The sequence below is a fragment of the Callorhinus ursinus genome, unplaced genomic scaffold (genome assembly GCF_003265705.2).
Source record: "Callorhinus ursinus isolate GAN/ISIS: 27379988/994484 unplaced genomic scaffold, GSC_fseal_2.0 scaffold51, whole genome shotgun sequence".
Classification (NCBI taxonomy): Eukaryota; Metazoa; Chordata; class Mammalia; order Carnivora; family Otariidae; genus Callorhinus; species Callorhinus ursinus.
In genome coordinates, this window is record NW_027397113.1 from 9075824 (window position 1) to 9092287 (window position 16464).

Genomic DNA, 16464 nt, shown 5'->3' on the forward strand with positions numbered 1-16464 from the left:
AGTTTGGCTATTGTGGACATTGCTGCTATAAACATCGGGGTGCACGTACCCCTTTGGATCCCTACATTTGTATCTTTGGGGTAAATACCCACTAGTGCAATTTCTGGGTCGTAGGGTAGCTCTATTTTCAACGGTTTGAGGAACCTCCATACTGTTTTCCAGAGGGGCTGCACCAGCTTGCATTCCCACCAACAGTGTGGGAGGGGTCCCCTTTCTCCACATCCCCGCCAACATCTGTCGTTTCCCGACTTGTTAATTTTAGCCATTCTGACGGGTGTGAGGTGGTATCTCATTGAGGTTTCGATTTGGATTTCCCTGATGCCGAGCGATGTTGAGCACTTTTTCATGTGTCTGTTGGCCATTTGGATATCTTCTTTGGAGAAATGTCTGTTCATGTCTTCTGCCCATTTCTTGGTTGGATCATTTGTTCTTTGGGTGTTGAGTTTGATAAGTTCTTTATAGATGTTGGATACTAGCCCTTTATCTGATATGTCATTTGCAAATATCTTCTCCCATTCTGTCGGCTGTCTTTTGGTTTTGTTGACTGTTTCCTTTGCTGTGCAAAAGATTTTTATCTTGATGAAGTCCCAATAGTTCATTTTTGCCCTTGCTTCCCTTCCCTTTGGCGATGTTTCTGGGAAGAAGTTGCTGTGGCTGAGGTCAAATCCCATTTACAATTGCACCCAAAACCATAAAATACCTAGGAATAAATCTAACCAAAGAGGCAAAGAATCTGTACTCAGAAAACTATAAAATACTCATGAAAGAAATTGAGGAAGACACAAAGAAATGGAAAAACGTTCCATGCTCGTGCACTGGAAGAACAAATATTGTGAAGATGTCAATGCTACCTAGAGCAATCTACACATTCAATGCAATCCCTATCAAAATACCATCCACTTTTTTCAAAGAAATGGAACAAATAATCCTAAAATTTGTATAGAGCCAGAAAAGACCCCGAATAGCCAGAGGAATGTTGAAAAAGAAAAGCAAAGCTGGCGGCATCACAATTCCGGACTTCAAGCTCTATAACAAAGCTGTCATCATCAAGACAGTATGGTACTGGCACAAAAACAGACACATAGATCAATGGAACAGAACAGAGAGCCCAGAAATGGACCCTCAACTCTCTGGTCAACTCATCTTCGACAAAGCAGGAAAGAATGTCCAATGGAAAAAAGACAGTCTCTTCAAAAAATGGTGTTGGGAACATTGGACAGCCACATGCAGAAGAGTGAAACTGGACCATTTTCTTACACCACACACAAAAATAGACTCAAAATGGTTGAAAGACCTAAATGTGAGACAGGAGTCCATCGCAATCCCAAAGGAGAACACAGGCAGCAATCTATGTTAGTTTTTTTATGGGCTCACACATTGTAGGCGCTCAATAACTTTTTTACTGGTGTCATTCTTGGGGCTGGGGAGCCTGAACTGCTTCTGCCTGGGGTGTCAAACTTGGTTTGCAGTGGGCTTTGTCATTGGAGCAGACATGGCTCACCCTTCCACTCTAACTCAGTGATTTGCTTAGTTCAGAAAGAACAAAATCCCTCAAGCCAAGTGCTGTGGTGCACACGTGCCCAAGGATGTATTGTCGGCACTGAAATGGATGTTTCCCTGTCACCTGCTCATTGCTGGACCTGGTCACCACAGACCAGGAGTTGAGGGTGGGGGTGTCTTCTCCTCTGGGGATGGGGGTCCCTGTTCCCCAGCGTTTCTGCCTGCAGGAGCCCCAGCCCCAGCATCTCTGCTCATGCTTCCAGATGAAACCCAGCACTTGGCCGGAGCCCTAGGGTGTGCTCTGGAGAGTCATCCCCACCCCCGCTTCCCCCCCCCGTTCCTCCCCCCTCCCACCGCACTTACATCCAGATAGTTCCTCATGGGTTCATAATATACCCCCAGGTCCGGATCTACAGACTCAACAAACTTGTAGGCCAGGTTGTAAGGATGCTTCTCCAGGTAATCTCTCAGCCTGTCTTTCTCCCTGAGGTTTTCTCGCATGGACTTGATCCTTGTCAGAGGGATTCTTTAAGCCAGCATTGGGAAAGAGAAACAAATGAGAGACAGCGATCTCGCCTGCCCCGTGTTAATATAACTATTACATCTCGTGCTGTGATCCTGCCATATTTTCCAAATATTTTTATGATGTCATCTTATCATCGGGACAGGCCACCCAACACCATGGAAAGACTATGGCAGTAAACTTAGGTTTGAGTACAAGAATACAAGATTACTTAGGCTCTGTTGTGTAATCTTGGGTAAGCCATGTGGCCTTTCTGTGCCTCAGTTTTCCTACCTGCAGAAAGGTGGAATGATAATAACCCCCTCACATAGAATGTTTGGGGTGTTAAGCAAAATGATGGCTATGGTGCACCTGACAGATAGGAACTCGTGACAGTGGCAGTCGTCACCATTGCTACTGTCATCTTTCTGTGTCTTTCTCAAAGAAACCCTGGGAAGGAGGTAGAATGGAAATTATCATCCTCTTTTTATAGGGAGCTGGTTACTTGGCTATTGTCACACTGCTTGTTAGAGGCAAAACTGGGCCTACCAGTAGCCCTCTTGATCTTTTTCCAGGACTCAACCTAAAGAGAGGGGTTATGAAGGAAGTGAGGCGCTGGGGAATAAATTAGAGAAATTAAGAGGATAGAGAAACAAGAAGGACTCAAACTAGGAAAAACACAGTTTTGCAGGGAGAGAGACATCCAAAGAGACAGAGACATATACATATGAAAATGAAGTGAGAGCAGAGAGAAGACCTAGAAACAAAGGCAGGAAAAATGCCGTTCCTAGACAGGACCTTGCCTACCGTTGCACAGGTTGTGCACTGAACAATTCCAAGGGATGCCGTTTCATACAGCTCATGATATGACTGGCACTCCTGGAGTTGTACAACCCTGCAGGCCCGTCTCAAGTCACCTGGACCCCACAGTGCACGTGGTAAGCTACTGACCAATAAATGGAGCCTTGAACTTTAAGACAGTCTGGGAGTGATTATATTCTCTTCTCTATCCATGGAGGGGCAGGAGAATAAGAGGGCAAGAAAGAGCCCAGAAAGAGAGCTGATGCCACCTGCACGCCCTGTACTTACGTGACTAAGCACTCTGAGAGGGCCACCAGCCCGAGGACCCCAAACCACTTCATGCTTTTTTCTTGGGTTCTGAGCAAGCAATGGCCAGCCTGAGTTGCTTGTTATATGTGCTCTGACCTGCCTTAGTCGTGCCCCTGAGGGCTGCTAAATGGACCTGATAAGACATGTGACCCTCTCTGATAAGATCTCTATCCCCATCAGTGTTTGTGAGGAGGGGATTTAGAAAATTCACAGAATACAGAGATTTCTATTGTGATCTCTTCCTTGGGGCTTGGCTGAAACAAACAAACAAACAAACAAACAAACAATCCTAAACCGTAAATCCTAACAAAGAATGGGGAGACTCTTCCTATCTTGGAGATAAAGGTGCTGCTAATAATGTGCTAAAAATAAGTGGCAGGTGCTATGCTTGCCTTTTCTGATCTCGTGCAGTCTCCCCAGGGCCAGTGAGGTGTGCATTGCTATCCTCATTTGGAGAGGAGATTGCTAGAAGGGGGGGGGGGGGTCAAATGTCACCATGAGGACACCAAGTACAGCACACGGGCATGTAAGTGACTTTAGGTGGTGGGATGGCACAGACCAGGGGCACTCATGATGCCGCTCTGCGCATTACAATTGCATAATTTTAATGTTAGAAGAAATGTGATGCAGGCATCCAAGGGACCTGTTATTCATACAACAGACACTTACTGGGGCCCCACTGTGTGCTGGAGCCTGGGCTAGATGCTGGGAAGTCAAATAAGACACAAGTGGTCCTTGGTGTGCCTGGCTGGCTCAGTTGGAAGAGCATGCAACGCTTGATCTTGGGGGGTTGTAAATTCAATCCCCACTTTGGGTGTAGAGATTACCAAAAAAAAAAAAAAAAAGACACTAGTGGTCCTTGCCTTCAGGAAGCTTGCAGTCAAGGGCGGGGCTCACAAACTCACGATGCAGGAGGTGAGGGAGATGAACGGAAGGGCTGGACGGGCATCATGGGCACGGGGCAGCACATACCCCATGACAGGGAGGCAGCTTCTGTCCTGTTCCCACCAGCAGTTGCCATGTCTGGCTGGCGATGCCAGACTGGCCATGTTTTCAAGAGATACCAGAAGTCTGGATATTTATGTGAAATCCTCAGCTTCAGATGTAAGCAACTACTTTCTTAAAACAAACACAAAAACAAGAAACAAACCCACAAACATAGGGTGAGCCAAACCTCAAGCAGCTATGGGCTGGATTCAACATGTAGGCTGTATAGGGTTTTATTTCTAGCCTAGAGGCGGGAGTAGAGCGCAGACTGAGGGGGTGTTCAATTCATGTTGGTTGGATAAAGAAGAGACTGAATGCATCCTAGCCATGCGAGTTTTCCTTGCATTTGTAAAGACCACCAAGGTCAGATCAACCAACAAACTTACCAGTAATCTCCATTTGCTGAGCACCTGACATAGCTCCCCCATGGGATCCATACCTCGAACCATTTTGTCTGCCAAACCAAATGCACAGAGGAATAATTTTTAAGTTTGTCAATCAAAGAAGGTAAAAAAAACAAAAAGGGTATCCAGAGCTTCTGCTCAGCCTGAGATGAACAGGGCTACCTATTAAACTGGTCTCATTCCAGCCAAAGTAAGGAGAATGGAATTTTATGGCTCCTTCCAGGACTGCTGGGGACCCTAGTGTTCCTCTGTGAGACCTGTCCAGGCCTGAACGTCGAGTAGGAGGCTGGCCTGGTCCCCAGGCCTGGGTGGCCGATGGAGTAGGGGGTGCTGCATCTTACCCCTCAGTTCTCCACACTGTTAAAATTTCGTTTTGGTGGTCCAACCTCATGGAAGGGATTTGACAGCATCTAGCAAATGACACACACGCATGCCCTTTTTAAATGTAGCGACTCTACGTCTAGGATTCGAATCCAAAGACACATTTTGACCAAAAGAGAAAACTACTGCTAGATAAGCCAACCAAGTCAATTTTAAAGGTCTAATTGGCTTTAGTAGACAATTCACGGACCGGGCAGCATCCTTTCTAGCAAATAGAGGGGAACTCCTGAGGCGTTTGTACAACATGGAAAGTATTCATGGAGGGAGGGTGGAGCAAGAAAGTTACCAGCAAAAGAAAAAGATTTTCCAGGTGAGGCTGCTTTCCCTTGGGGGAAAACCAAGCCGTCTTATCAGACAGATCATCTCATCTTCCTTTAGGGGGTGGAGAGGGCCCATCTGGCCGACTCATTGGCGCGCATCGGAAAAATTCCTGACTGATCAGTTAAGATTACCTTTCTGGGGGAGGTTGGAACTGCAGTTAGATTCTGTATTAAGCTTCCACTGGGGACTTGGCCTAAGTGACACCATTTTGGGCCTGTGGTGGTTTTTTTTTTTTTTTTTTTTAAAGACGAACGCACCAGCTCTGCACTGCAATGTTATTTGCAAAAGCAAAACATTAACAGGGTGCCTGAAGTGACCATCAACTGGGGACATCAGTCAGATAAGCTACAGTGCGGGCCGCACAACTGGGTACAACGCAGATGGAAAAAAGAAGGGGATGGTCGAGATCTCCAGGGTATATTGTTTGTTTAAAAAGGGGGGGGCAGAACAGAACAGCATTTATAGCTTGCTGCTTTTGCATACACAGACACGCATGTTTTTAATAAGATTCAGCGCAAGGAGAAACCCAAAACTAATAAGACTAGGTATTAATGGGGAAAGGCAGGGATAGAGGTGAGATTTTTCTTGTTTTCTAGTTTGACTCCGCCACCAGGTAAATGTTTTACGGAATCCATTGATCAGAAAGGCATCCCTCAAAATTAAGAACTAAAACAAATGAAGCCTGGGGCGCCTGGATGGCTCAGTTGTTTAAGCGTCTGCCTTCAGCTTGGGTCATGATCCCAGGGTCCTGGGATCGAGCCCGTCATTGGGCTCTCTGCTCATTAAAAAAAAAAAAAATAATAATAATAAAATAAAACAAATGAACCCAGTGGTTATCAAGCCGGTGACATAACCACCCAGAGCAAAACATTACTTCGAGTGGCTTTATTTATCTTTTTTTTTAAGATTTTGTTTATTTATTTGACACACAGAGAGAGAGGCACAAGCAGGCAGAGGGAGAGGGAGAAGCAGGCTCCCCACTGAGCAGAGAGCCCGATGTGGGGCTTGATCCCAGGACTCTGAGATCATGATCTGAGCCCAAGGCAAGGGCTTAACCCACTGAGCCACCCAGGTGCCCTTCAAGTGTCTTTAAAATGCAGAATTTTGACTCTACATTCACAGGGCGGGGGGGTCCTTTCCAAGGATAAACAACAATGACAACAAGGAAAAAAACAATGAAATCTGGAACTTCCTCTAGTAACCTTATTATTGGTGATGTTGCCACTGTTATTTTGACACCCTGAAGTTAGAGGTTAAAGCCAGTCAGTAATTAATTATGCAAATGTTGTCCTGAACCAAGACCTCCAGTGGAAGAAAAGAGATGTAAGTCCACAACAAAAAAGTTAAGAGTAAAACCCTGCCATCTGAAAACTTGAATTGGAAGTCTAAGTTTGTACTAATTAATTATTTTTCTCTTTCTAACAAAATATGTGGAGTTGACCTGAGAATAATGTGGGGTTTAGGGGCACTGACCCCCTCTCCCCAGGCTGCCGAAAATCCACATACAACTTTTAACTTCCCTAAAACTTCATTACTAACAGCCTGCCATTGGCCAGAAGACTAACCAATGACATAAAAAATCGATTAACACTTTTGTATGTTATGTTATACGATATTTTGTATGTTATGTGTATTATGACCTATATTCTTACAACAAAGTGAGCTAGAGAAAAGAAAATGTTATGAAGAAGTTCATGAGGAAGGGAAAAATATGTTTATAGCACTGCACCCCATGTACTGCAAAGATTCTGTGTGTAAACGGACCCGCACAGCTCAGACCCGTGTTGTTCACGAGTTGACTATCTCTTGGCTCTGGCAGCCGAAAAACCTAGAAGCCATGATAATGTGATAGCATGGAGTACCCTGAGGCCCAGCTTGTGGCTTCTAGATACCGATTTCATTTACCACTAGAGGATCAGGGATTCTTGAAGAGATGGCTGATTCCAGGGCCGGGCCAAGAAACGCACAGAAGGAGCTGAGGACATCTCGAAAGTCCAGAAAGTTGGGAGCCTCCAAAGATCACTGGAGTCCTGTCCAAGGGCTCGGGAATCAGTAGGAAGAGGCTTCCAGTGGCCAAAAGTGGGACAATTTGAGCATCACATCAACTCAATCGAAACAAACTGAACATACAAAAAGCCATGAGTTCCATATGATATTATACAGCAGCTACTTCATCACCATGAGGGGATTGCTAGGGCACCGACTCATTATTCTGATCATTGATAGAGAAAGGGAAATAATCATCAATATGTATGCTGTTTTTGTCTGAGCGAATATTTCAGGTGTATTTCAGGTAACTACAAATAATGCTGAAGGAAAAATCTTTATTGAAGAATTCTAGAAATTAAACTCAGAAGGAATGGTAGAATGAAGAAATCATTGTTTTGCAATTCCTAATAAAACAATGGATCTAGGGGAAGAGCATCGGTGGATATCGGACCCATAGGATGAGAGGTCGAAGGGGGAAGTCCAACAGATGTTGATCACATCAGGACCCACTGATCAACCCTAGCATCTATCAATTATGTACCTATTGAAATGATGTAGTAAGAGATCTATGGAACTGTCTATGAAGTATTCCAATAATTATTTTTTAACTTAAGTCCGAATCTAACTAGCAGTCTTCAGGAAGGATGTAGATAAAGGAACAAGGAAGCAATCATCTAAACCCAATACTTGGGACATTCTAGAAGATAAGTGACCCCCACCCACTCCCACTTTTTAAAGATTTATTTATTTATTTTAGAGAGAGAAGGAGAGAGAGCAGGGGGAGGGACAGAGGGTGAGAAGCCGACTCCCCGTTGAGTGCGGAGCCCAACATGGGGCTTGATCTCACGACCCTGGGATCATGAACTGAGCCAAAATCAAGAGTCAGATGCTCAATGTACTGAGCCACCCAGGCGCCCCTCGCTCCCTCACTTTTTGAAGAAAAGAGCATAAAAAGGGGAAAGACTATTATTTATTCAAAGTCTTAGACAACAACCAAATGCAACCCATGTATATATTCTTTAGATCCGGATCCCTAATTCAAATCAATAAACCATTAAAGGCATTTTGAGGGAATGAGGGAAATTTGAACATGGACTGGATATTAGATGATATTAAAGCTATTGGTAATTTTGTTTGGGGTACAATAGCATTGTGATTACATACATTTTAAAAATCCTTACCTCTTGGAGATGTACAATAAAGTCTTAAAGTGAAATGGTAATCTATGCCTTAAAGTGCACCGGCAAAAATGAATGAATAACAACATTTTTAAACATGAGGGTCTAGATAAAACAAAGATTTGTGTAATTTCTACGGACTGAGTTGTGTCTCCCTCCCTGCCCCCCAAATTCATATGTTGAAGCTTAACTCCCAATACGATGGTATTTGGAAGTGGGCTGGTTGGGAGGGAGTTGGGTTTAGCTGAGGCCATGAAAGTGGGCCCTCCTGACGGCCTTTAAAGAAGAGACCCCAGAGAGCTTTCCTCAATAACCCCCACCATGTGAGGGCACAGTGAGAAGGGGGCTCTCACCAGGAACGGAACTGGCTGGCACCTTGATCTGGGACTTCCAGCCTCCAGTTTATATGGTCTTTCATTATGGCGGCTTGGGCTAAGGAGTAGTGTTGTAATTCTTGACGCTGAGTGATGGTATTGCGGGGTTCATGACACTATCCTTTTTTACTTTTGTTAGGTTTGTAAGATTTTGTGTAATCAGAAGTTTGAAAAACTTGCATTTTGAAGTTTCTGCCTTAAGGGTTACCCCAAGGGGCCCAAGAAGAGCAGATGTGGATGGGACCTTGCTGACTGAGGCACTGGGAGCCTCCGCTGCTCATCCCTCCTGCTCTTCACCTGAGAACTGCCCCCTTCCCTCCCACCCAGGGCTGCTTGACCATCCAGTCTGAGACTTTGAGGAGCCATGCCAGGGCCTGGACGTGGAAGGGATGAAGACATTTTTAGGAAAAACCCAACTGGGCACCCCCCCTCCTTGGACCCCTCTTTTGGTGCCATCTGCAGGGTGAGGGAAAGGCCTGGGTAGGGAGGGAGCCAAGGGGTGAGGCGGGGGGTGGGGGAGACTTGGAAAGGAAGGAGAGGAGGTCGGCTGGTGCAGGACGCAGGAGGGACTGGGCCGCGGAAGAAGGAATGGTACCAACCAAGGGTCCAGCCCCCCTGGGTCTCCCAGGAAATGCTGGAGGTGGCATCGTGCCCTGCTGGAACAGAGGTGGTAAGAGCCATCCTCACCGCTAGTGGCTCATGGGGAAGAGGGACAGCCACAGTCGGTGGCCTTTCAATTACTCCCTAGCTGTCGGCATCCTCTCAAGCTGGACAGCAAGAGGGCAGGTCATCCAAAACATTTGAAATATTGTCTGATCTAGCTGACCTTCCTGTCACGTCTTGTCCCAAGAGTCCTTTTGTTGGTATTTATTCCTTTAGGAGAGGTGATTCATCGGCCTGACTTGGGTTTCTGTTGAAGAATCCACAACCTTCCCGTCGGTAACGTCTGCCTTTTAACTACCTGACCTCAGCCCACAGATTCCGAGGGGCAGAATGTTCTGCGGGACGGGGCCCCGAGGCCCTCCAGCTCATGGGTGGCAGTTATACGGCCCCTGGTCTGCCACCCCCTCCACCCCGAGTGCAGGGCAGACACCGCCAGGCAATCTGAGCGCTGGATGTGGCCTCGCCATCCTGAGCAACGTGCACCCCCAGCCACTTGTCCCACTAACCAGCATTGGCATGCAGTCTGGACCGGCTGCTTTCCTGGAACAAGTCCAATCCCCTCATTCTAGAGAGGAAGAAACTTGAGGCCGGGGAGTGTCACTTACAAAAAAGTCGCAAGGTGAATTAGCGAAGTGTTGGGACTCGAGGTGTCTGGTCCTCGGGCTGGGAGAGCTCTGAGCCGGGACAGCTCAGAGAAGGCTTACTGCTGCCAGCCTCCATGGGCAACTCTCAGAGGCCGACAGGTGCCGGAGCTGAGCTCCTTCCCCTTCCTTCTCCAGTCTGGCCGGCTTCCGTCCCCAGCCCCTGTCTCTCGGGCCAGCAGGAAAGCCATCCTAGGGGCCAGCTGGAGTGGCACCCGGATGCAGGAGGCAGCCGTGACAGCCCCTGACTCATGCCCAGTGCAGTAGCGCCATGGCTCCCCCTCCTGGGCCGGGCAATAGCACGCTGCCGGATTGCATGGCACAGGCCGGAATTTAGAGCAATGAACCCTTTCTGCTCAGTCTTTGGCAACTTCGACCCAATGTCTTATTCGCTCTTCAGGGAATACGTGGAATACTCCCTAAGACAGCTAGGGAGTGATTGAAAGACCACCGACTGGGGGGGACAAAGGACTTGTGTGATGCTCAGGAAAGACCTTGGAGCTTTGAGGGCCCTGATGGGGGATGAAACCACCTCCGCTCTATGGGGGCTGTGCTGTGTGGATCTGGATGGAGGAAAAGGGCAGGCAGACCCAGAAGGACAGGCTGGGCATACCTCCGTCCCAACTGCTTGCGAGCTGAGTTCCAGCCAGCAGGCCCTCAGGGTCGGGGGCTGATGCTGATGCCCCATGGCCATCTTTGGAGAAGGAACGGAGGAACCGGATTCTGCCCAGGGAGCCGCCACCTCTGGCGATCACACAGGGGAAGATCAGACAAGAGCGTTTACTTTCCTCTTGGCCCTATCGGTGTGCTGGAGGTTCCACCCAGGAGGACAAGCAAACTGAGGGACTCAGAGCCTTTGCTGGTGGCATGACGGCGCCTGGGCCCCCGGTGATAGCCGGCTTATCCACACAGCCCGGGGCCTAGAGCCCATTTGGCAATTCCGCCCTGATCTTCCTGCCTCAGTCTGCAGCAGCCCCTTGCTGGTAACTCACAAGAGAAGTATGCGACGAGGTCATGTGGGTGATGTGTGGCCTAGATGTGCCCTGGTGGGCAGTGGGATGTCGAGGTATGCAAGGAAGACTGGAGGTAGACAAGTGGCCATTTTTTAAAAACTTTATTTATTTTTTTAATTTTATTATGTTGGTCACCATACAGTACATCATTAGTTTTTGACGTAGTGCTTCATGATTCATTGTTTTCGTATAACACCCAGTGCTCCACGCAGAATGTGCCCTCTTTAAGCCCCATCACGGGGCTAACCCATCCCCCCACCCCCCTCCCCTCTAGAACCCTGTCTGTTTCTCAGAGTCCAGAGTCTCTCGTGGTTCATCTCTCCCTCCGATTCCCCCCTTCATTTTTCCCTTCCTTCTCCTAATGTCCTCCGTGCTATTCCTCATGTTCCACAAATAAGTGAAACCGTATGATAATTGGCTTTCTCTGCTTAACTTATTTCACTCAGCATAAGCTCCTCCAGTCCCATCCATGCTGATGTAGAAGTTGGGTATTCCTCCTTTCTGACGGCTGAGTCATATTCCCTTGTATATACGGACCGCATCTTTATCCATTCGTCTGTTGAAGGGCATCTCGGCTCTTTCCACAGCTTGGCTGTTGCGGACATTGCTGCTATCAACATTGGGGTGCATATGGCCCTTCTTTTCACTACATCTGTGTCTTTGGGGTAAATACATCATCATTAGCCACCAGGGAAAAGTGGCCATTTATGGAATTTGGTTACCCTGGGCTTTTGCAAATTGTGCTTCCCTTGTTTGGAATGTTCTTCTCCCGGCCCTTTGCATGGCTGGCTCCTTCTCCCCGTTCCAACTGTCATCTCTACTCTCCCCTCCTCAGTGAGGCCTTCCGTGGCCACTCCAGTCTCCCAGGCCCAGAGCCTGACTCATTCAAGGGGCCCCACAAATGCTGGATACATTCTCCCATGTGCTTTCCACGGACGCCCTACGAGGTCGAGATTGTCCCCAATTTACAAAGGGGGAAACTGAGGCTTGGAGGAGTCCAGTACTCCCTTGAGGAGACACGCCTAGTAGTGAGTAGTAGAGCCGTGATTTGAACCCAGGTCTGCCTGACTGCGAATTCCATGCTCTTGACTGCTCTTCTGTCAATTAGTGCTGGGCGTGGGGGTCAGGACCCGATGCAGGGGAGTGACAGGAGGGGAGGAAGGGAGACGGAGGGCATAATTATTAGATATGTTAGAGACTCTTCTTCTCGGTGAACACTTCCTTTTTAGCGGGAGAGCAGGCAGGCAGGGGCAGAGAATCTCAAGCCGACTCCGCACTGAGCATGGAGCCCGAAGCAGGGCTCGATCTCACGACCCTCAGGTCATGACCTGAGCCCAAATCAAGAGTCGGAAGCTTAACCTACTGAGCCCCCCAGGCGCCCTGGCATACTGATTATTTTAAACAGAAGTTACTTAAGAGACACTCTGGCAAGAAGGGCACGTATACCCTCCTCTGTTCCCGTGAAAGCAGAAAATCAATCTCCCCTGTGAAAGGTACCCGCCCTGTACTAGGAGCTAAAGAGATCCTTATCACCAGAGATGGGAAATTTAGATCCAAGAAGACTGTGTAAATGACCCTTGTTACTTTTTACTAATTTACCCCAGCCCCAAATCTGTTTAGAATTCTTAATCGAAGCTCCCAAAGTTAAGTTTTCTTTGTCCTGTCAATTCCTCACAGATTTATTGTCTCTCTGTCTAAAAAAGTAGAAAAACTCCCTGCCTTGGCCATTTCTTTGGATCTCGATTTCATTGTTTGGCCTCTGTGTGCATGTAATAAATCTTTCGGTTTTTGTTTTCTCCTGTTGGTCTGTCTCCTGTAAACTGAATTCTTAGTCCAGCTAGAAGACCTTGAGGGTGGAGAAGAACTTTTCCTTCCCTTCTGTTGCCTTGGGTGGAAAGTTAGGAAGGCTTCCTGGTAGAGGTGGCAACTGCCCTGAGTCTCAACAGGTGAGAGGATTTTGCTGAGGGGGCGTGGGGAACAGAGAATGCCAGTCAAAGAGGGCAGCCTTGGCATCCCAGTGAGTCCAAGGGACGGTCAGTAGCCGAGCAAGGTGGAATTGCCAAGGTCATAGGCCCAAGGGACACATTATATTAGAATGGGCAGCAACAAGCAACACCCCACTTAAAAATAATGTTTCTTTCTTGGACTTGCTGTGTGTCCATCACAGGTCATGTGGGGCTGTGACTGGAGAGGTTGCCCCTCGGGGACGCAGACCGACGGAGACTTCGCCATCCGCCAGCGCAGCCGGGTGCCGTGGTGGGGGTGGGGCCCGCGCGAGCTCGCACACTGGCCGGCACAGCCCTTGCCCGGAGTGCCACGCGCCACTACTGCTCGAATTTCACTGGTCTGAACGAGTCACGGGGCCACGCTGAACTTCAAGGGACCGTGGAAATGTAATCCAGCATGCGTTTAGAACGAAGACTAGAAAAATCCGGGAGGACGGCCCTAACGATACACAAGGGATAACTCGGGAAAGGAGAGCGAAGACCAGGTCACGCCCACGGGTGGGCCTTGAATGCCACGTTCAGGAGTGTGGAACTCGTCCAGCGTGATGGGGAGCGCCGAGTAAGTGAGTGAGATGTCAGCCCGTGGAGAACGGAGGAGGCCGGCCCAGGAGAAGGCCGCAAGAGAAGAAGGAGGTTAAGAGGAAGGGAGGGGGGCGCCTGGGTGGCTCAGTTGGTTAAGCGACTCCCTTCGGCTCAGGTCATGATCCTGGAGTCCCGGGATCGAGTCCCGCATCGGGCTCCCTGCTCAGCGGGGAGCCTGCTTCTCCCTCTGACCCACTTCCCTCTCTTGCTCTCTATCTCTCATTCTCTCTCTCTCAAATAAATAAATAAAATCTTTTAAAAAAAAGGGGAAGGGAGGGCGTAAGACAGAGCAGGGGGGCTGGGGAGGTGGGTGGGGGAGTGTGTGCGCAGGTCGTGGGAGAGGGGAGAGGGGGAGGGGCGACGGAGAAGAGGGAGAGAGCACAGACGTCCCGGGGGGCTGTTGGCCCTGGAAAATCAAGACTTCCATGAAGTGGAAGGACCCGCCTCAAATCTGAAAGGTTTTCGCCAAAACGAGGGACTAGACTTATTCTCACAGTGGAACAGGACCAAGTTTCAACTGTGAGAAGACAGATTTAACTTGAATTTTGTAACACCTTCTGTTATCAACTTCTCCTTGTTCCTTGAACTATTTGCCAAGCACTTTGCACAGAAAGGAGCTTGTGTGTAATATGTGGAAATGTTAATTTCCTTCCTGTTCTCATAGCAGCAGGAGAGAAGGAATGGCAGCTTTGCCGTGGTGCAGAACCACCCTGCAGAAAACTCCTGCGCCAGCCCGGGTTTGGGGGGCGAAGTTACATGAGGGCGCCCGCCGGTGGGCAGGTGGGTACAGAAGCAGGTGCCAGGTTGGAAAGGAGGGGGAGGCCCTCTCTGGGGGACACAGGGGCTGGCGGCTTCCATGCAGGGCCGAGGCTGCTTCTCTTCCCACTCAGCTCTGCAGGGAGGGGCGGTGATCAGAGGTAGGTGGGTGCTGAGCACGTGGCCTTCAGAGGAGCTGGTAGGAACCCCGAGGGCTGGCCCTGGGAGCGGCAGCTGTGTGATTTGCCCAGAGACAGAGAGCATTGGCATGTCACCATCCGTAGCTGGGGGGGAGCTCCGGCTGTATGGGTGACCCCCGTGTTGTCTGGACCCCACCCCCATTTGTTCCTGACCCCACAACAGTCTGCAGATCTCACTGGATTCTGTGGCCAGGAAGGGAGGGAAGACGGCACTTGAGTTAGGGTAATGAAAGGATGTAACATTGCTTACAAAGGAGAGGGAGCAGAGCTGAAGAACGCAGCGCTGGAGGCCAGATGGACTCACTGTGTGAACTTGGATGAGTTATTTCCACTCTCTGTGCCTCCTGTTCACCATCTTTATATTTTTTTATTATTTATTTATTTATTTTTACGTAGGCGCGAACTCCGGACCCTGAGATCAAGAGTCCCTTGCTCTACCGAGCCAGGTGCGCATCGCCACCTTTAAAGTGGGAACAATAACAGAGCCTCATGTGTTAATATGTGTAGGGTGCTTCGATTCTTGGTAGGTGCTATGTGAATATTACATGAAGTTGATCATGTATTCTGGACTTAGATTCATACCCGTTAGACTGCTGTATGTGGGAAGCCTGTCCGGGGTTTAGGGGTTAAGAGGGAGCTGTGTCTTAGTGCAATGTCATGACTGAGGGGCCATCTGGTTCCATCTCTGGCTTTACAGATGAGGACTCAAGGCCCAGAGAACAACTCGGCCAAGGTCACCCGGGACCAAGACCACTGAGTGACAAAACCGACTGGAGCTCTGAGGCCTGGTGAAGCCCACATCTGAGGCCCGAGTCGGCCTCTCCCTAGCTGTGTGATGTTAGCTCTGGGGGGCTGTCCAGCCTGGGATGAACGGGTTGCGTGGTGGGCCTCAAGCCTGAAGCTGCCTGACCTCCCCCTGGTGGGGTCTGCCTGGGGCCTGCGGCCTACAGGAGAGGCTGTCCTTCCATTCTGACACCAGCTGGCCCTCGGGCCTGGGAAACTGTGTTTGACTGGGCGCCTTATCATGGCCCATCCCAAGGCCGGTGTGGATGGAAGCGTGGGGAAGCTGTGGTGGGACACCAAGGCTTAAAGTTCCTGGGGGCCCAAGCTGGAGACCGAGCCGGCCTGTCTTGCTGAGCGTTTCATCAGCAATCACACCATGCCCTCCCTCTTGCTCTTAAAAACCTGGTGTGTGCGTGCATGCGTGCGTGCGTGCGTGCGTGTATGAGAGAGTGGGTGAGTGTGTGTATGAATGTGCGCACGCGCGTGTGTCTGTGTGACTGTGTGGGGGGCGTGGGGGGATTTAAATGCTGAGGTGATGCACACTCTTGTTCCAGCTGAGGGCTCCTCCCTAGGTCACCAGAATGGGCTCACTCTAGAGATTTAGAAGAGGCTCTGTGCCTTGGTGGGATTCTTGAGCTGACACTGGTGAGAGCAGAGGGGGTACAGGACACGTCGGCATTATCTGAGGTTGCATTTTCCCTGGCTTTGGTGTGCTTTTGTTTCTAGCAGCACCTGTGACCTGTCTTTGGAGGATCTCCTACCATGGCCCAGTGGCCCCAGGATGGCTCTCAGACAAGCTTGTGGCCGTGGGAGAGCCCAGCTCCCCTGCCTTGGGTTGGGCATTTTGGAGGCCAGACTTGCCTTCCAGGGTTCGCTGTGGGAGCAGGCTGGAGCTTCCGTCTGCAGGACTTGTGCAGAATCACACCCAGGCTTGGCTTGGTCCCATCCCGGTCCTGCTTCCCCTGCCCCTCACTGGCTTCTCTGAGAGCAACTTTGAAATAAATTTCTTTGACATGAAACCTCATGTTTTGGGCTATTTCTGGGGAGACTGACCTAAGAAGACCTAAGGTGGTC

The 16464-nt window shown here is 49.2% G+C and overlaps 1 protein-coding gene and 1 long non-coding RNA gene across 4 annotated transcripts in view; one reads left to right on the forward strand and one right to left on the reverse strand.

The window, feature by feature from the left end:
• The window catches only part of LOC112829588 (pepsin F-like), a 10210-nt gene extending 7066 nt beyond the window's left edge, over positions 1–3144 (reverse strand). Inside the window, exons 1-2 of the mRNA XM_025879262.2 lie at positions 3092–3144; positions 1864–2026 (exon numbers count right to left, since the gene is read on the reverse strand). Coding sequence (XP_025735047.1) covers positions 1864–2026; positions 3092–3144 — 216 coding nt within the window. The remainder of the gene's footprint in view (positions 1–1863; positions 2027–3091) is intronic.
• Positions 3145–13384: 10240 nt separating this feature from the next.
• On the forward strand, positions 13385–16395 carry LOC112829045 (uncharacterized). Of its 3 annotated transcripts, none has more exons than XR_012375505.1 (4): positions 13385–13632; positions 14316–14431; positions 15004–15130; positions 15305–16395. It is a non-coding gene; the product is annotated as an uncharacterized lncRNA (long non-coding RNA). The 3 variants fall into 3 exon arrangements; XR_012375506.1 differs by having other exon boundaries at positions 15004–15053; XR_012375507.1 differs by having other exon boundaries at positions 14319–14431.
• Positions 16396–16464: the final 69 nt, after the last annotated feature.